The sequence below is a fragment of the Molothrus aeneus genome, chromosome 21 (genome assembly GCF_037042795.1).
Source record: "Molothrus aeneus isolate 106 chromosome 21, BPBGC_Maene_1.0, whole genome shotgun sequence".
Taxonomy (NCBI): Eukaryota; Metazoa; Chordata; class Aves; order Passeriformes; family Icteridae; genus Molothrus; species Molothrus aeneus.
The window spans coordinates 4,638,716-4,659,188 of record NC_089666.1 but is presented as its reverse complement, the minus strand read 5'-3'; the positions used below and the strand labels follow the sequence as shown (position 1 = coordinate 4,659,188).

Below are 20,473 nucleotides of genomic sequence, written 5' to 3'. Positions count from 1 at the left end.
AAGCCTCAAGAAATATTGTTGTGTGAAAATGTAATAAAAATTATTCAGCTAATCTACTTTAATAACCCAACTTCGGGGCCTCTCTGTGCTGCAGACAGTATAATCATTTCTAAAATATGAGCTGTCATTTCCCATCAGTGCGAGGGAGGCAGAGGAACTCGGCACCCGACTTTATCGGGGCCACTAATTCACCAGCCTCAGGCCTGTGCAGAGTGAGGCAGCATTCCCAGAGCTGGTGGGTTGCCCTACCCTCCCAATCCCAGTTATGGTCCCTGCCCTGACCCCCAGGATGCTGCTCCAGGGGATGGGGGTGATGCAGGGGACCTCCAGGACTCATCTCCACAGGACAGGGATGCTGAGGATTTCCATCTTCTCAGGAAGAAAATGCTGCCACACTCTGACAGTTGTGCACAGCAATTTTTATGCATCAAGGATGAGTAAAAAGTATCAAAAACACCCGTAAAACTGCCTTAGTGTGTACAAAACTCACCGCTGAATATAAAATATTTTAAAAATATTCCGCAGAATCAAATCTGCAAACTTTTTAAGTTAAAAAAAGATTAAAAGTGCCTAAAATATCATCATGCCTAACAAAAATACAGATCCTGCAGTCACACAAAGTGCCGTAACAAACACATCTACTCGTCTCAATTTGTGCAGATGGAGCCGTGTGGCACCACCAGCACTCATGGCAATGCCCGGGGATCCCACTGACAGAGACACCCCCCAGCCTGGCAAGGTGACAGTCGGGGCATGGGGGTCATGAGCACCCTCAGACAGACACAGCCACCCCCAAGGTGGTGTGGGCTGGCACAGGAACCTGCAGCTTTGCAGTGACAGGCAGGCGGCCTCACTGGTACAGGACCTTCACGCAGAAGGTCTCCTCGTTCTTGTCCTCGTGGTCATTGATGTGAATCAGGATCTCCTCCTCCCCCACAGTCTGGCTGGGGGCGAAGCGCAGGCCGATGGTGTACACCTCCCCTCCAGCCACCTGCAGGACAGAGAGCTGGAGGAGGCAGCAGGACCCGCCCAGACCCCTTCATGTGCCCACCTTCCCCCAGCCAGGGTGGCCCTCATGGCCAGCACCCACCCAGCATCACCTGGTCTGGCCAGATGAGGGGCCTGACAAGGGGGGAGTGCTGGCAGCAGGACGTACCTCGAAGGAGTCCTCCCTGAACTGCAGCAGGTCAGGGCGGTTGGTGCACAGGAAGTAGAGCCGGGGTGAGGGGTAGGGGTTGGTGTAGGTGATGCGCTTGTTGCAGCCTTTCCCACCTCCCGCAGGCAGAGAGATCTCAAAGGCCTGTGGAGCAAGCAGGGGCCCAGATGGCAGCAGCAAAACGGGCACTCCCCAAAACCCACCACAGAAAATTGCCTCCCACACACTGCCCTTCCCTCCCACACCTCACATCTGCTCTGCCAGCCAGAGGAAAAATCCCACCTTTGATCAAAAGAAGCAACAATTAATTATGAGTGTGAAGGACAAAGGGCTGGGAGAGCAGCAGAGACTAGCCAGCTCCTTCTCATTCCCAGGAAGAGCTGTGGTGCTCAGATAACTAGATGAACTTGATGACCCTGAACAGCCCCTTCCAGCCCCAGCTACTCTGATTCTCTTAACACCTCATAGCACAAGCAGCATGTGGCAGGACAATGGGACATTGGTGTAAATGCCAATCTGAACCTTTCCCAGTACCAAGAGGTTCAGGAAAACATTTTTAGAAGGAACACATTAGCCAGGAAATCTAATTTTCTGTCTTTGAGGCAAGGCCTCTGCCAGCACAGCGCTAATCGAAAGCAGCATGCTGCAGCTCTAATTTCACAACTGGGAATACTTCCGAGCTGCCGCTCCTCAGCGTGGGGCTGCCTCCAAAACAGCCTAAAAGACATTCTACCAGGGGCTTCAGTGAGATTATTCAAGTACCCCAAGGGCTAAATGTGTGTTTATGATGGCAAGCGCCAAAAAAAACACAGATGGAAAGAGAGGAAGAAGCAGGAGACAGCCCCAGGTTATGGGCTGAACTGAGACCACTGATCCGGTGCCATCACTACGTTTCGTAGTGGCGAGAGCCGCCGTACCTTGGAGATGAGAGGCTGCCTGCAGGACAGGCAGAGCAGCCAGGAGGACACCAGCTGGTGGGACTCCACATCCACCAGGTTGAGGTAGATGAACTTGCTGCCAGCCCGCCGTGGCCTCACACCGATGTACAGGTCCTGAATGCCATTGGCGGGGAGGAGGAAGGCACCGTTCGGATCCATCTGTGGAACAACACCTTCGTGGAGGTACAGCCACCCACCACGGCTGATCACAGCCCTGAAAAGTCCAGCTTGGAGCATCAATTAGACCCAATTGCTCTTAAAAACCTGTACCCCTATTCCATCACTATTGAATGCCATACCTCACAGCCCCAGGAATACTCTGGGACTAATTCATGTCAGGAAGGACAAGAGCCACTCGGGAACACCCAGGGCCTCCCCAGCCCAAGAAGGGTTGCACCACACAGGCTTTGCCTGAGGAGCCTTTGCCTTTCCTCTACAGGACAGCAATGGAGTTTTTCTGCCTTTTATTATTCACATTTCCAATTACGGACGAACGAATTCTAAAGAAATTGAGAGTCTTCAGACAGTCTCATTAACGCAGATAATTTGCCCTCCGGGGTTTCGCGCCAATGATCCTACACATGACAACTCTAATCAAAAGATAATTATCACAAACGCTTTACGGCTCTCAGTTGTTCACAGTTCCACGTGGGTTGCCTTTTGCTTTCTGGAGGGGGTTTCTTTGGGCTAACCCAGGCTGGCCAGCCAGCCCCCAGCCCACCACGGGGGTTACCTCCAGCTCCTGGGGGTGGGAGGTGAAGGCCCGCACCCTCCGCGGGGCCGCGGTGCCGCGCAGCAGCAGGGAGAGGCGCGTCAGCTGCCCGGCCGTGCAGGCGACGTCCAGGCGCTGCAGAGAGTGCAGGTAGAACTGCCAGATCTGGACAGGGGCTGCCAGCCAGGCGTCCCTGTGCACGGACAGACGGACAGGGCTCGTCACACACCACGGCAGCCAACGTTCCCCACCCTTTTGGGGTCTTGCTACTTACGTATAAATGGCAACAAAGAATTTTTTGATCTGCGGGCTTGGTCCTCCGGCTACTTTGAGAAAGATGTCCTGTGGCTCGCCAGGCCCCTGCATAGACAACAGAGCATTGTCCCAGCAGTTGACCAGCTAATGAGGACCCCAGGGGTGTCTTCCCATTAATGGGGGAGCTACCACCAACTCCCTTACGAAAGCAGATGCTTTCAGTTCCTCGTTAAACTACGTTATTAAGTTATTATACAGCTTGGCTGAGCTCTCCCAGTATTTTTAATTACAAAAGAGGATACAAATGACTATCACATTCCAGGTCTGTATCTGTAATCAAATTTTGGCAAATTTTCCACAAGTTTTCTAACAAGCCCTAATCCAATTACCATACTAACGCTTTTCCGCAACAGCAATTAGCAACTATCCCTCGTTGCCATTTGCATGGACATGCCCAAGTTTATTTTTCCCTTCCACCTCTTCCTGCTGTTGAGCCAGCCCAGGAGAGCCTCCTGCTTCAGGAGAGAGTGGGATGGTGCAGGGCTGGGCATGGAGCTGCCCCTCAACTCTAGCATCCTTCAGCAGGGACAGGCTTTGCTGTGCACCCCAAGGACACATTGTCCCCCCACCCGCTGCAAACGGCTGTGGATACCCCGAGCAGCAGAAAGCCCAACAAAAGGCTACTTTTCCCCAGCATCTGAATCATCTGGTACTTGCTCAAAAGAACAAGCAAGTACAGGCTGCTGCATGATGCGATAAGGGGCAATGCTCAGCCTCCCCCGCCAAAACAACACAGCTCCTTTTAATTGGGAATGAAAAGCAATTCCAGCTTCATTGCTGCCACTGTGTCACTGCCACGTGCTGGTACACAGGGATGCTCTGTGGCTGCACCCACATCAGCAGCTCTCTGCCAACCCAAACAATCTGCAGGAGGAGGACACGAGGAACAGCGATGCCCAAGTGTAGCATACCAAGGATTTGGTTTCACAAATGATGTCGGGGTCGCTGCAGCGAACAAACATCTCAGGCTGCCCTCCTGGCACCCCCACTGGCGTGCCTGTGGACAAGAGACCAAGAAAATCACCTTCAGCTTCTCCTCTACCAGTGCCTTTCCCCTGTGCCCCACGCAGCTTCACACAGAACCCCTCAAGCTTGACTACCAGCAAACTACATGGGTGTGCAGATGTAGGGAATTCAGGTTGAAGTTAACAGAGAAAAATGGATGGAGAGCAAGCGAGGACCCCAGGGCTCTGAAGGCATGAGGAACCAACAATGTGCTCTCTGGATGCTGCTGTGCCTCCAGAAAGGCTCCATGAACTATGGATGATGGGCTTCCTTGGGCTAACAAGGAAGAGCCCAAGCCCTGCCAGGCACACCACAGACTCACCAGGGAGGGTGTGCCAGGGAGGCAGCCGAATGGTTTTCTTCAGGAAGGTGAGCTCTGGATGGTAGAAGCGAAAGGTCTGGTCCACCACATGGGGCTGGGGCTCCACCTTCACCCGCAGGAGTGCAATGGGCTTCCCCCTGCTCACCTGGAAGGAGACCTGTCCCGGGGACCAGCAGGAGAGGGCTGGGGTTTTCCAGTGATTCTGCTCCTCCCATGCAGCCCCTCAAGCAGTGTTTCACATGGCTTCCTAACCTGGATGAGCTTTGTCTGCTTGGCCCCACTCTTCCCAAAGGAATGAGCTTTGGCATTGGCACCAGTGCCCAGCCCAGCCGGCCCCTGTGGGGTGAAACAATGAGTTCCTTCAGGGTGGGTGCAGCATCACTGTGGCTGCTGCTGCTCCCCATGGCGGTTCCAGCCTGCTCTGCAATGGTAACCACAGCCAAGGGGAACACTTTGTAACAGGAACAGCTCAAAACAGCTCAGAATAGCCTACCTGTGCTGCAACCACAGCGGGGTCTGCAGAGAAGGTCTGGTATTTGAAGGGGATGTGGACAGTCTCACTGGGGCGCAGGTAGACCTGAGGCTTGAGGTCCTCACGGAGATGGAACATATCCTCTTCCACCGGTGTAACACTCTTGGTCAGCTCCTTGAAGTGGCGCCACTCCCTCGGGTCCAGGATGACACTGGGGCAGTGAGCAGCAGAGGTGCTGGTGAGGACTGGCAGGGAGCTGGCACCACCCTGGCACCTCCCCACAGGCACATGGGGGAGCCCCCACCTGAGCTCAGGGTGGTCGACCTCGATGGTCACGGTGTGCTGGACGCCATAGGGGTTCTTCAGGGCGAACTCAAAGAACTCAGCTGTCCCCAGCACAGCATGGACAGTGCGGGTGGCTGTGATGGCCTGGCTGAGCATCTGGTAGATGCTCTCTCCCTTGATGTGATCCCGGTAGGAGTTGATGACCTGCAGGTCCCAGGCACGCTGCTTTGGCCAGCCCTGCACCCAGAGGGAAGGAACCATAAGCACAGAGACAGCACAGGGGTCTGGCCCCACGCCCTGCTGCCACCAGCACCCTCGTGCAGCCACACCAGTGCCACGTGGTGCAGCCAGTGGGTGGACATGGCCTCACTGAGGGTGACCAGGGGGCCAGGCTCACTTCTGGCCGGCGACTGCGCAGCGCAGCCTCCAGCTCATTGTCCACATCCACCAGCCTTCGTGCCCACACCGTCCTCCTGCCTGTGGAAAGAGAGCACCATGGCACCAAGGAAGGACCCCCCAGATACTGCAGCCCCCAAGAGCTCCGCAATACTGCAGGGCTGGAAAGAGGAGCACCAGAGGGGCAGCTGACCCACAGCTGGCACTGCAGCAGCAGAGACCCTGCCCACCTCAACCCACAGGGGGACAGGCCAGGCCCCAGCAGGACTCACCACCAGGAGTGTTCAGGGAGTACCCCCTGCCACCTGGGGTGGTGACAGTGCTGTCTGGTGCAGTGACAATGCACGAATGGGATGGCAGCTGCCCTGGGATCTCCTCACATGGGTGACCTGCCACAAGCAGAGACAGGAGTGAGTGGAAACCATCCCATTTTCTTTGTTATAAAATCTACTGCAAATTTTTACCTCCCTGCAGCTCTGTTCAGCCAATTTACACAACACAAGCAGGAGAGAGTATCTGGAAACCAATGATGCCCTAAGAGCCCCACATGCTCCCCAGAGCCTGTTCTGTCACACAGTCACCTGCCCAAGGATGGAGCAGCACTGAGAGCACACACCATCCTGAGCCCCTCACCAGCTCTTGCTTTCATTTCTGAGTTCTGCCTCCCCCTGCATGGCCACGTGCTGCTGCATCTCCCCACTCCCACAAGGCTGTGCCAAGTGGAGCCACACAAAGCTCTAAACCCACCAGGTATTTGCCAAGCCTACACATCCCGTCCCCATCCTTCAGGAAAGGGTACCAAGCTTTGCCATCCTGTTTCTAACAGTATTTTCTTTTTTTTAAAAAAAAGAGAATGGGAAGAACAACAGTCAAAGGGTGGCTGCTGCCCTGGCACAGCAGCTCTTTGTCAGGGTGCAAGTTAAACCACTCCCTGGGTTGTGGACCTCAGATTCTCCTTCCCAGGAGCTTATCGGCCCTTTGCAGGCAAAGTATGGAAATGACGATTTAAGATATCTTATATGGAGCTAATCTCTCCTCTGAAGATAAGATTTTAAAACCTGGAGTCACTGCACATTTATAGGACAGAATTAAATACATAAAATAAAAGCAGCCAGCAGGTTCTGGGAAGGATGATGTCCCTGGGTCTCACTCAGGTACAGCCCCGCACATGCTGTGTGCCCCACCCCAGCCTTTGAGGGCCGCATGAGCAGGGGGTTCTCACCTATGTTGGCCAGGCAGAGGTGGAGGTGGCCCCTCACAGCCACACGGACCCCGAGGGGCCGCAGGGCGCCGTGCCTCAGAGCCTCCCGGCCCATCACCGTCCCGTCCGGCTCGTACTCAGTCGCGGCCACCTCCAGCTCGTGGTAGGTCCTGACAGCCAGCTGGCCCTGGCGCAGCAGGGGCTGGGCACAAAGCAAGGACAGACAGTGTAACGAGTCACTGGGGAGTCTGGTCCAGAGGGGTCAAGGGGTCTGGGTGTCACCCTGTTCTTCTAAAGTTCTTCTAAGCCTTCTGATGTTTACGTTTCTGTAATGGAGTTTCTCACGCAAATAATGGTTGTTTTGCATTCCTTTCTGGAGGAGGAGAGAACTGATAGACTGTTGGTTTGACCAGTGTGGTTGGAGAGGTGGCAATTTCCCCCTCCAATCCATGGTCACTTTTGGAATTCTATAAATATCGAGGTCCAGAAATGAATGTGTCTTTTTTGCCTTGGACATCTCAGCGTGTGAGTGTCATTCATTTTGTGTTGTATTGCAACATCTGGGTATGAATGGCACTGGATGTCCTGGCTCTGCAGGGCCTAGTGCTAGAATACTGCCAGAGTTCCAGGGAAGGGCAAAGAAAGTAAGTGCTTTGTCATCACTTTAGAGGAAAAGATAACAAATCCTGTGATAAGGGGTTTGTCAAGCTGACACTAGATTCAGTTACACAGAGGGGCTGACAGCATCTCCATTACTGAAGACACAACAGCATCTCAACACAGGGCCAAAGGGAGAGCTGGGCTCTTCCCTAAGCACTCTATACAGGCAGGGGACTCTTCAGAATTACCAGCCACAGGAAAAGACCTTCAATCTAACCAATACCTCCAGTTTAATGGCAGCAGACCCAAAATGGAGCAGGGAGTCTCCATCCCAGACGTCAATCTGGAGGCTGTGCTCAGCCAGGTACCGCAGAAACCAGCGCTGCTCCCCAGGCCTCAGGAAAGCTGGATCCACCATGTACTTCAGCTGCAAGCCTGGTGGTCCTGCAAGACACCACACCATCACAGACATGGCACTTGGCTTGGTGGGAAGCCTCAATGTGCAGCACCTCACACAACTGACCACTGTGTACTCCTTCAAACACTGGATGTTCTGAATGTTTTTATGACGTGCAAACCAGCAGAGGTTTGCTATTAACACCAGCCCATCCCTAGGGCCAGAGGCAAGCCCTCATCCACCCAACAGAATGGGCCACACATGGATGCTCAAACCAGAGCTTACTGGTTAGGGTCCCATCCTCGTTGACACGGACAAGGAGCTGAGCTGGCACAGCCAGGCCCCCATCCATGCTGACCAGCTGCAGCCGGGGCGTGGTGACCGGTGGGAAACGGTAGAACTGGAAGGTGAGGAAGACAGTCCTCGGCCACAGCCCCTCCACGCCGCCCTGGGCATCTCTTGAGGAGAGAGAGAGGTTTGGGTTACTTGTGGCACAGCACTGCCACTCTGTCATGAGCTACTCATGCATTTGGCACATGCCAAGAGGCAGAAGAAAAAGAGAAGATTGGCAGCACCACAAGTATTTGGACTTTTCTGAAGACAGCGGCCATACGGTTTGCCTTAACTTCCCAAAAAGCTTTGTAATTCCAGCTGTCTCCTGCCATATGCTGTGATGGAGGCGCCCAGCAAAGACAACGTGCTACCTTCCCACAGCACACTGCCAGCCATGGAAAAAACAGAAGTGGGCCCTTATCCAGCCAAAGCCACCCCTTGGGTGCCAATTTTCCCAATTCCATTTGCATTTCTGGAGAAACCCTGCATTAATGAGCTCTGACATCAGATTGTGGCTTATGGATCCGATTTAAAAAAACTGGATTATGACTTAAAAGTGCCCAGGGAGGACAAAAGCAGGTGCTAAAAGAAGAGACATCTCCTGCCCAAGCAGGGAAGAGGGTTAGGGGAATTTGGAAAGGACTCTGTCCAGGAAGCCTTTGGGATCTACCCACACAAGACCACGAGCTGCCATCCCACCTTCCAAAAGCCAGGAACTGCAGGACTATTTCATTGCCTTGCAGAGGGTCAGCTTCCTCCAGCCGCAGGTTGGAACTGCCCAGCTCCACTGGCTCTGAGATTTCCACTGGCTCCTGGTTGCAGTCCAGGATGTCTGGGAAGCCGGCAGCGTGCAGGCGTGCCAGCGCACCACGAGACAGGGACACGTGGGAACTGATGGAGAAACAGGGCTGAGCTCCACAAATAGGGCCACAGGGACCCTGGCAGGGCAGGTGATGGGGCCACAGGAGCCTGGGGAGGGGCAGCTGAGCATCACCTGCATGCCTGCAGCCCCACAGCAGCCATGGGCAGCTGCAGCGGGGTGAAGGGCAGCGCCTGCAGCTGGTCACTGGCACAGGGCTCTGTGTCTGGCGAGCCCAGGTCGGCCTCCAGGTGGGTGATGCCCCCATCCTGCTGCAGGGTCTGGCCTGTGCTCCGTGGTGAGGCCACGAGCTGGGACACTGACAGCTGGTGAGAGAATGGCAAGCGTGAGCAGCCACAGCCCCAAGGCAGCCCCCTGAGGCAGCCCTGGAGGCAAGCTGAGTCAGCAGCCCCTCTGTGCTAGAGGAGCTCAGCCACCACGTGCCCCAGTGTTGTCATTCCACCAAGAAGTGTTACAACTTGGCCACACAAGGGTTTGCACCTCTGCTGTCATTTCCCTGCTGCTCGCTCCCTGGCAAGAGGAGGGATGAGCACAAGCAGCAGGAAGATCAAACTGCTTAATGCAGCCTTATGAGGCATTTCATTTCATCAAAAATATTTGCGTGCATTGACTCCTGCATCAAGATATAAAACAGCATAAAGAGGGCTCTCAGTATTCACAGCTCTCCTTAAATCTTGGGAGCTCGGCACGAACAAGCCATGTGTCTCTGTCAGCACATACTGGGGACAGCAGCACCCAGCAAATCTGGGCTGTCAAAAACCAGAGCTGCCCTCACTCCTGCAGTATGAAAGGAGCACAGGGAATCTCTCCCAGCACATCACAGGCAGGAGCTGCTTTGCTGCCTGGAAAAGGTGGAGTTGAGGACACTTGGTGCCTCTTGGTTGCATCAGACAGGAAAACAGGCATGGGATGGGTCCAGAAGCACATCCTACATGTGGGCCACCCCCTGGGGAATGCTGCTGCCCACCACCCACACCCACTGGTGCATGTGGCACTTACCCCTGGTCCCCGTGGAGAGACTGGCACTCGCCGTGGGGCTGGCACTCCTGTGGAGAGGGACAGGAGAGGTGCTGTAGAGGAGCCAAAACCCTCAGGCCCCATAACTGCAGCTGCACCACTGCCACCAAACTGCCCAGTCCTCCCACCAGCCCTTTTCAATTTTAGGTGCGAAGGCAGCACAGTGAAGCAGTTTACCATCACCCAAACACTTCTTTTGACTTATTTCCCAATAAGACTGCTGCTTGGGGGTTAACACAGCACATCTCCAGATCCATCCGTTATTTTGCCGTGAATCAGGCTAACTGTGCCACAAACAACAGCTCCCCCATCCCCTGACAGCGCCGCGGTGCCTCACGGCCACGCGGTGCTGCCTAAGTGGGATGCTTAATGAGACGTGAAAGTTTTAGGATACTTAAGGTTTTCATCGTTTCTCTGTTATTTTTTGTCACTCCCTCCAACTGCTGGAGCATTTGTGCCCCGAAACGGTGGCAGCTTTATCGTGTTTATATTCGGCTGCTCTCTGGAGCCAGCACAGCTGAGCTCGCTGAGCCGTGGAGCTGCGGGTCCTTCGCAGCAGAGCAGGGGCACAGATGTTCCATCTCTGCATCCACGTGATGCTTAGACCTTAATTTGCTTTCCCTCACCACATATATCCCAGCAATTCCATGCTGGCTGCTGTGTAAAGGAAATCACCCCATTTCCCTCATGCCTAAAATATTGTTTCCTTCCAGTCAGGATAGCTTTGGCTGGTGTTGAGAAGAGGATGGACAGATACAGCAGCAACACCAGCATCTGAGCTGACAGATGAAGCTCTTGGCCTCCCCTGGGCCAGGCAGCAGCACGTTTCTCAACAGAGCTCTACAAAAAGTTAACCCAATAGTCTCTTCAGTACCTTGCAACACAGGCTAGGGGGGCACAGCTCTGAGACCACCGCTGCATTTGCAAGCCCTCCTTTGTGCCATAAGCCCCCTGGAGCTGGGAAATGCCAGGGAGTTTGTCCCTGAAAATCACCTTGATGGGGATCTTCCCTCACCAGGGACACAGCCCACAGCCCAGCACACTCCCCCAAGCCGGAGCACTCCTGACCCCTACCAGGTTGGAAGCTCAGTGTCAGCACTTGCTCCCCTCACCACACCACACCACAACTCCATCAGCATCCCAGCCACCTACAGCTGAAAGGCACCAGGAAAAACTTTTCAAGCAGCACCACGAAGGTACCAGTCATGATGCAGCCTGTTCTGCAGGGAAATGAGCCTCACATACCCTGACATCACGAGACTCCTTCATCTGCCACTAAAGCTTTCCTCACCAAAGCCCCTCCCAGCAGCAATCCTGGCTCCTCACCAGCAGAAACACAGGATTTGTCACAGCAAAGCCAAGGTGCCACTGCCATCTTGTGGTTCCACAGCACTGGAACCAGCATGGAACAGCAACCCACCGTAATGGGCATTGCCTGGCCCGTGGGCTGACACTAAATGGCTCATCAGAGAGCTGGGGAGATATGACACACACTGAAACACTGCCTGGTGTCTGAAGCATCACCCTGAGACACATCTGGGACCCCAGCAGGAGCAGCTCTGCAAAGAAAGGGCAGTTTGCTTCCCACCAATCACAAAAGGGGGATGAGAGAGAAACAAGTCAAAGGATTTTTAGGAGCACAGTGCCTGGACACAACCTCATGCCCAAACTCAAGCCCACAGCATTTCTCCTTCCATCTCCAATAGAGCAGAGGGGTGGTGGAACCCCAAAAACACAGCCCCCCCAAACTATAGACAGATGCACCTGTGCACATGCACAGATGCTGCCTGCTCCTCCCCAGCCAGGCACCAACACATCCTGCACACATCAACCCAATCCAGGCTGCTGTCACATCCCTCAGTGGCGGCACAACCAGATTGCTTTTCCCCAGCCTATGACCGACATCTCTCTTGTTCCCATGTCTGGAGAGACACTGAGTTCAGAGAGAGGAGCAGCAGTACCTGCAGTGAGAACATGCTGCTGGTGTGGCCACTGCACCCGGAATGGGAGCAGGCCTGGGCAGCGCTGGCAATTCCTGGGGATTTTGCACATGGCTCATCAATACTATCACATGAGAATTTTGCAAGTTAAAAAAGTAAGAGCTGAATTCAACTTGACAAAAATCTTGCTTCACTCCAGTAATTCATAACTAGCTTGCTGAAACTCACTGAAGTCTTGTTTTCTCTCCCGAGCAGACACCAGTGCCACACTCTATATTTTAAATGTCAGCGATCTGGAAAACACTCACTCAGCGATGGCGTAGGAGGCTCCTTCGACTCGTCCCTGTCTTTACATAGGATCTCCGCAGCAGTTACAAGATGTTCTTCCGAATCAGTGGAAACATGGAATTGGACAGTCCCAGACTCCACGTGCTTCCCCTGAAGTTGGCAACAAAAATGCTTTCAGACAGTGTGGTACACGCAGCCTTCCTCGTGCCTCTGACAGCAGCGGCTCCCTCGCCCTGACACCAAGCAAAGCTGCCAGGGGCCAGCACACCCTTACCTGCCGGGAGCTCGGGGGGGTCCGGTAGACCAAGGTTTGGCAGGGGCCACGGCGGGCACCACCACGCAGGGGCAGGATCACATCTGTGTCACCAGGGCCCGGGACGGGGCTCCAGACAGCCCAGCGCACCGAGCGCATGTCGGCCGCCTCGCTGCGGGCACTGCCGGACAGGGCCTGGGGTGGGGGAGCACAGTGAGCACCAGGCAGCCCCAGCTCACTGCCAGAGCCCAGGAATGGGTGCTGCCAGACAGGCACTGCCTCTCATGCCCCACCGCGCCTCCTCACACCTGGCTCTGGCACCACAGAAGCCAGTGCTCTTCATCCCATTCTGGAGACATTTCATTTTCCAGGACCTTATGCCTCCGTAACCCCTCCCTCAAGCAGCTGCATGAAGAGATATATGTTGGACCCCCATCCCTGGCAGAGGGGAAAAGTTTCCACTTACCCAGCACATCCACAGCTTCCCTCAAACCGAAGGAGGGGAACAGAAACAAGAGAGGGCTCTGCCAGCACCCACCCTCCCCCTCACAGCTAATTATGGCACTGAGGACAAGGACAAGGTGATCAGCTTTGCAAGCAGCTTTGGGATTAACCACTCTGCCCCAGGGCTGCACCACAGGGACTGGCTCCACTGCTGCCCCAGTCAGCACTCCACACAGAGCCAAACAGATCTGCCTCTGGAACCCCAAATCTCCATGGGATCTTGGACTTCAGATTCCCAACAGAGCTGGACCCAACAACTTCCAACAGCACAGCTCAGTGTCTCCCTTCTCAGTACAAATCCCTCTGGCCTGGCACAGGCATCCTGCTTTGCAAATGCCCATTTCCCCTACTTTGGTTCTGGACAGCTTAACAAGAGGCATTTGCCGCATTTTCAATGAACATCTTAGCGGGACGATTAAAGCCTCTAACGCTTGGCAATCGATTCAACCAGCCAGGAGCTGATGGCTCCAACAACACAAGGTCTCTGGAGGGGATACACAGTACTCATTGAACTGGGTTTAACCTGCAGAAAGGTTAAACTAAGATATGAGTAAACGATCGGTAAGTAGGTGAGAGTATATTGACTGCAGAGACCACCCTCAGAGATGTCTCCTGCCTTTACAGCTTGAGAACATCAGGCTGAAGCACCCAGAAAAACCTCATCATTCAGGGCAAAAACAAAAAAAAAGGAGTGGGAAAGGGTTAACCTCTTTTCAGCATAAATGTCAAATTCTAAAGAAAAGCCTTTTTGATATTACAAAAAAGCTGAAATTTTCTAAATTAGCTTGCCAGAGCACTATGAGAATACTGCAGGGTACATTCCTCCATCTACATATAAACAGTGGAGAAATGCAACTACATGTTATTAAAATAATTCCCCAAGCCGTGCAGGTTGTTGTGTGCAGTGCTGTGGAAGGCACCCACACACTTTGCAGGGCCCTGCATTACACAGCACAGCCATGCAAAAAGGACTTGGAGAAGCAGGATGGTGAAACGGGCAGAGGAAGGAATTCCTCAGCAGAGCTCACTCCTCCAGAATGGATCCCTGCTCTTTCACAGGCACAGAGAGACACACGCTCAGCCCTACCTTGCCACCAGCTCTCCCCGTGCTGCAGAAGACATATTCCAGCTGGAAGCAGACCCTGAATGCCGGGTGAGGGACCATTTCACTCAGCTGGATGCGGCTCCTCAGCACCAGGGCTTGACCTGCATCCCTGTGCGGGATGGAGAAGCGGCTGTGAGAGGCACCTGAGGCAAGAGGGAAGCAGCAGCAGCAGAGGAGCTCCCCCTTACCTGGCTCCAGAGCTGGGCACCCCCTGGCAGCGACCTGGTGACAATTCTGCCCCTGGCACCAGCACAGCGACCTGCGGAGCCTGGACGAAGCGCAGCCCGTTGTGGACGCCGACGTGCAGCCGCCGCTCCCGAACCACCACCTCCTCACCATCCGGGGCAGTGTTAGCCTGTGACAAGAATGTTTTCCACCTTGGGCAGCACTCTCTGTGCTGACCACAACCAGAAGAATACAGGCAACCCTTCAGAAACTCAAAAAACAGGGCCTGTTCCCCCAGCAGGTGATAGATATTAAAATCTTTTGTCTTTATGGCAGAGTTCGTGCAAATCTGGCAAGAAAGGACCTGGCCAGTGGCTGTCACTCCAAAGGGATGGACTTGATACACGCTGCATCTCATCTCTGCATTTCCCACAGCAAAGCAAAGCCAAATTCTGCTTAGGAGTGTCTGGATGTTCAAAAGAAAGCCCACACAGAGCACACACATACTAATCCAATAGGGAAACAAGCTAAAGGCTTCCACAGCAAAAGAAAAAAAAATGGAGACTCCAAGAGAAACAAATGCATGAATATCACTTACCTGACACTTTTCACCCCACCCATAATTCCAGACACTAGAATTACTGCTCTACACTGTGCCTTCCCCTGCCCCAATCACACTGGCAGTACCTAGAATGATGGAATCACAGAATGGTCGGGATTGGAAGGGACCTTAAGCATTATCTTGTTCCACCCCTACCATGGGACATCTACTAGAGCAGGTTGCTCCAAGCTCCATCCAACCTGGCCTTGGACACTTCCAGGGATGGGGCAGCCACAGTTTCTCTGGGCAACCTGTGCCAGGGTTTCACCACCTTCACAGCACTCTACTTACCTGAAGTAAGCGATCACTGTTCAGTAAATCCAGCAGTTCCTCCTCAAACTCCTCCAGGGAAGGGTACAACTGGACGAAAAGCCGCTCCAGATAGCAGGTGACCGTCTTCATCAGCCGGGGCTTCTGCAAGCAGTCACCTGAAAGACAAGGTGGTGGCCACAGGTTTCCCAAGCAAACAGAAAGCCACCACTGCTGTGCTGGGGTGCCCTGCAGTGCCAGCAGTGGCTCTGCCCACTCAGCTTCTGAGTACGGGCCTGAACACCTGCAGGGACTCAGCTGCTTTCAAGATCTTGCTCAGCTTCAGTACCAACAGTTAATACCCCAAAACCATCAGCAGTAGGTTTTCCGGGCAGGAAGTTGAAGAATAATTCAGCTGCAGAACTCTGAGGAATTTTGTACCCTCTGAATCTTCAGCTCACATATTTTAATTGCAGAAGCTCGAAGGGCAACGTGCCATAAGGAGAGATTAACAAAAGCCAAGTGGGCAAGAGCTCATGCTCCCAAACCTGCCAGGCCCCAGCGATGCTGCTGAACCCACCTCCGAGGAGTTTAAACAAGCTGCAAAAGCTCTTTTTAAGATTCTGCTGAACGACTGTAATTAAACCAACTATCACTTATCCCTAGCAGCTTCCCAGGAGCAAAGCAATTAATGGACAGGGAACTGACTGAGCCATTTTGACAGACTCCAGACTGAGCTCTGAGTATGAGGGCTGTGGCCCCCCGCAGGGGGAATGCTCTTGACAAGGGGACACATTGCAGAGAAACCACTGTGCTGCCACAAATCCCATCCCAGTGGCCTCCTGCCCTGCCCACAGCCTCACAGGGACCCACTGCCTTAAAACAGGAGCAGCACTGGCAGAGGGAAAGGGAATAGGAATGGGAAAGGGAAAGGACTCTTACCTGTGTCTCCACGTGCCGGCAGCAAGCCAGGAACAGTCTGCAGCCCAGATATCAGCAGGTTTTCAGGAAGTAGGTGAAATATTGCCTCCAGGGGCTGGTGGGACTTCAGGCCATACTGCAGGTGGCTCTTCTCCATCACTGTCATGTATTTGTTCTCTGAAAAAAACATCCCAAAATGACCAGAACTGGGGAGACAGCCCCACAGACCCAATGCTGAATGAATCATTAACTGTGAGTACACGTGCTAGGAGCAAAGGAAAACCTGTGTGTTTGCACAGCCAGGCCATTCCCACCTGACAGTAAGGCACATCCACTGAGCAGTACCAAGGCACAGACCATGCCTCACATCAAGCAGACACATACAACACACATTTGGGTAAGAGAAGCCACCAAGAAGGGCTGAGATGCCACGTCTGGCTGCTGCTTACTTTCTACATGGTCCTGGAAGCGTGGGTGCAGTAGGGCACGTGGTGTCCCATGGTACAGCTTCAGCCTGAAAGCAAGGAGCACATGTGCAGCAGTCAGTAAATCCACCCTGAAGCACATCTCCATCTTCCATTACATCTCCATATTCCACAAAGCCCCTACTCAGCAGCAAAACCCACCCAACCCACTCTGGAAAAGCCTTTTAGGGAAGGGACAGGCATTCCTTCCAAACCCACTGCTTCACCAGAGTGAAGAATTCCAGGTTTCTAAATGCTGGCTCTGTTTCTGCAACCCCCTGAACCACCCTTCCCCTCCCCAACCAAAGCAGCCATGCACATTGCCACCTCAATTCTCAGTGTGACCTGTCACACAGCAGCAGGGGAACCTACGCTCTGTCCTCAGTGGCCGGGTCTGTCACCTCTGATCCGCCGTGGAAGAGGGGGATGATCCCAAAGCCACAGGAAAGGTGCTGAGAGCCCCCATCCCCTTTCCCAGCTCTCATTACCACTTCCACGACAGCAGCGATGCCAGGGTGGTTCAAGGAGGTGTGGAAATAAACAACCTGGGACAGGAAAGGAGAAAGATGGGCTGTTTCAGAGCTGGCAGTGGCACATGCAGGCAGAGCAATGCCTGTTGTGCTGGGACACTCAGTGGCACAACCAGAACATCCATTAAAGCTTCCAGACAGAAGCTAATGGCAAATCACTTCTGACACTGCTAGGAAATCTCAGCCCTTAAGTCTTAAGCATGATCTTTCTTTTTTTTTTTTTAACTTTTTTTGTTGCCAACACCTGTTTTCCAGAGCGACTCGCAGGCTGCAGACCCCAAACGAATAGGGCTTTGATGCATCCCAAACCCACAGCATTAGATCAGGAAAAGGAGTTGGAAACTTTCCTGAAACAGGGAGGGACATGGGAGTAGCCTGGACCTAAGGACAGGAGGGAACAGGACACAGGTCACCTCCCCAGGACAGAATTTAATGCTAGGTTCATCTTTCTATTAAAAACTCATTACCTCAGTGTTTCAGGGAAAATGTTTACTGCAATATGGGCTGTCAGGAAGGAATAACAGAGAGAGACATTCCCACATCAACCCTGGGACATAAATCGTTATTCCATTAGCCTTTACTGTGAGGTGCTGGATTAATGGCCTGACTGCTGTGCCTGCAGAGCAAGGCTCACCCTGCAAAGGCACAGGGAGCCCTGACAGGGAATGCCCTGTGCCACTGAGCTCGAGGGGCCCTCCTGATTGCACACAGCAATTTCTGTCACTGCGTTCCTCTCCCCTAGACCCTGAGGACTAAACCCACCACACAAGCAGACTCTGATCCTGTCCTCACACCTTCCTGCTCTGGTGAGGCTGGCAAGCATGCAGGCAGCACACACAGGCTGTGTGTGACTTTCCTCCTCACCCCACCTGTCACAAATCAATCCCAGCTCCACCTGAACTGTTCCTAACAATGAGCTGCTGACTTTCCCACAGCTGGAAGATCTCACCCCTCCTCTGTCAGACCCTGCAGGCAACGCAATTCAGCCACCATAGAGAGGCTGCGACACAGTCCCCCAACACCCCAAAATTCCTGCCAACTGCTCCCAACTACATGGCAAACACCCAGGAAGCCTGCAGACGCTGGGAATGTATTTGGAAAGGCAGCTCCTCCCAGCATTCAGCTCTCTCTGCAGCACTCTCTGCCCTAGTTTTAATCCATCCCTCTTCAAAACAGGCCGGGGTGGGACGGTACTGAAACACTTGGGAGGGAAACGCACACATCAAAGCCCCTCAATGTCACTGTTGATGTAAAGGAAGGAAGAGGACAGGGCCCAGCTGTGCTTCACTTCACCTGCAGCACTGAGGAGGTGGAAACAGAGCTATGAATTGGAAAACATGGCTCATGCTATCTGTGAGGCAGTGGGATCTCTCCCCATCAAGGGACACGCTGCTTTGCTGGTATCAGCAGCAGATGGAAGCTTTGGGAGAGCTTAGCTCCCAGATCAGGAGAGAGAAGCGCTGTGCAGGAGGGTGGGCAGCTGCTCCTTCCCTTCCTTCCCATTTGTGGGGAAACACTGCTCTCTGCTGCCAGCTCTGAACACGGCAGGTGGCACTCGGTGGCACATCGCTGCTCCCACGGTGGCACTAGCCTCAGAGGAAACCCAGCACCGCAGTTTCTCAATAAACCATACATAAAGCTTAATAAACAGGCAGTGTCTGGGATGCACCCTGGGCAAAAGGGATGGAAAAGGGTTTGGTTCTGTGCTTTCCCCACCTCGTTGAAGGTCGCCCTGGCCGAGCGTGGCAGGGCAGGCCTGGCAGCTCTCCAGCTGCTCCTCCACGTCCTCCCAAAGAAGTGGTGGTAGGTGGCATCGAAAAGGGAGAGGCGCAGCTGGTACTCGGTTCCCTGCAAGGCACAAAGCACCAGCTTTGGGGACAGGCCAGTTCTGTGTCCCCAAAGCTCAGAACACGCTTTGGTAAGAGATATGATTCCCGTTTTCTAAGGGGTGCCCAAATCAGGCACAGGGCCACAGACAGCTTCATGCATTGCTGCAAAACCTGCCTCCAAGCCAGAGGTGGACAGAGCAAAGGAAAAGTGGGAAAATTGAGCATTAAGCATAGAATAAAGAGGCAATTGATGTTAAAGTGATATCCAGAAAATTTAATTTAAATATACCTACCTATGCTAACAAAAAACTAAATGAAAAATTAATTAAATGCTAACTCAGATTTACAGGTATTAAAAGAACTTAGTGCTTCCAGGAGGTCTTCAGTTAGTTCCCCCCAAAACCACCTTGCTTTAAAAGCCACTGTTGGGAGCTCAGGCCCACAAACACGGACAGGAATGCTGAAAGAGGCTCAGAAAAAAAATGGAGAGTGACTTTGTACATACACAGAAAGTGACAGAATAAGGAGGAGGGGGGGCTAAACTAAAAGAGGAGCAATTTAGGCTTGATCTTAGGGAGAAATTCTTCCTTGTTAGGGTGGTGAGGCACTGGCACAGGTCATCTAGAGAAGCTGCAGCTGCTCCATCCCTGGAAGTGTTCAAAGCCAGTAGGCTGGAAAGGGCAAGCTCTGTAAGGTCCCTTCCAACCCAAACTATTCCATGAAAGTGAGACTCAGCAAAAACAACGGGTGCAGCAAGACATTGCCGGGGTCCCCTCGCGGGGCCGATCGCCCCTACCTGGGAGAGGGCAGCGCCGTGCAGGTGCTTGAGGACGCAGCGGAAGGCGGCGGAGCGGGGCGGGGGCCGGGCCCGGCCCCGCTGCGGGTGCGGCGGCAGCGGCAGGTGCTGCCGGAACACCCGCTCCCACTCGCCCATCGCCTCCCGGGGGTCGCCGCTACCTCCCGGCGCCTGCTAGGGCGGGCGCGGGGCTGGAGCACCGGGGCACACGCATCCTGCGGGAACACAGCCACACGGACCGACCACACGTGGGTGGGGACAGCCGCTGCCCACGCCCGCCCCGCATGGGGATGCACACGGGTACAGCCGGGGCAGGGCCGGCCCGTGGCCGCCCACGCACCCCCGGGATCCCGGTGTGAGGGAGCAGGACTGGAACCAGCCCTGTCCCTTAACGCCCGCACCCCCCCCCGTTCACTCACCGCGCCCCGACGCCATCTTCCTGGGCCCAACCAACCGCGCGCCGGCCCGAGGGGAGGGATGGACGCTGTGCCGCCGCTCGCTGCCTCGCCGCCCACCTCTCGCACCCCATCGCCGGTGGAAAGCGCAGACAGTCAGCGGCGAGACGATGTCGGAGCGATCCTGCCCCGGTGCGGGATGCGGCAGCAGGACGAAACAGACAGCGGAAGCGGCGGCCTCCCCCTTTCAGAGCGGGTGGTCGCGCCCGGCTCAGCATCGGGTTACTAGGGCGATGGTGCCGCACCGCGCGGGGCGGGTCCTCTCTCTGGGCCCGGCCTGCTCTGTAGCCAATAGAAACGGCGTAGCGCCCTCGTCATTTGCATGCGGCGCGAGAGGCGGGCGG

At 54.2% G+C, this 20,473-nt stretch overlaps 1 protein-coding gene across 1 annotated transcript; it reads right to left on the bottom strand.

Moving 5' to 3' along the window:
• Window positions 1-412: 412 nt before the first annotated feature.
• On the bottom strand, window positions 413-19,812 carry NPHP4 (nephrocystin 4). Its single transcript, XM_066563932.1, has 28 exons — window positions 19,675-19,812; window positions 18,766-18,897; window positions 16,892-17,064; window positions 16,505-16,569; window positions 16,077-16,232; window positions 15,177-15,313; window positions 14,308-14,474; window positions 14,102-14,228; window positions 12,532-12,705; window positions 12,278-12,407; window positions 10,012-10,058; window positions 9,127-9,317; window positions 8,832-9,023; window positions 8,085-8,257; window positions 7,686-7,846; window positions 6,824-7,004; window positions 5,874-5,990; window positions 5,603-5,682; window positions 5,225-5,442; window positions 4,942-5,131; window positions 4,701-4,784; window positions 4,449-4,605; window positions 4,033-4,118; window positions 3,081-3,166; window positions 2,828-2,999; window positions 2,074-2,253; window positions 1,157-1,300; window positions 413-991 (listed from the first exon to the last, which is right to left on the bottom strand). Exons 1-28 carry the CDS (start codon window positions 19,810-19,812, stop codon window positions 851-853), a joined length of 3,999 nt encoding a protein of 1,332 aa, XP_066420029.1. The 3' UTR covers window positions 413-850.
• Between the last annotated feature and the right edge of the window lie 661 nt (window positions 19,813-20,473).

Bases quoted from the DNA above. Each gene is read 5' to 3' on its own strand.
- NPHP4 (XM_066563932.1), bottom strand. From the start codon at position 19,812: ATGGGCGAGTGGGAGCGGGTGTTCCGGCAGCACCTGCCGCTGCCGCCG. The intron at 15,314-16,076 runs GTAAGAGTCCTT...CTTGTCTTTCAG, and splicing joins GCCGGCACGTGGAGACACAG to GTGACTGCTTGCAGAAGCCC. The intron at 7,005-7,685 runs GTATTGGTTAGA...CTTTGTGCCCAG, and splicing joins CTGCTGCCATTAAACTGGAG to CCCCTGCTGCGCCAGGGCCA.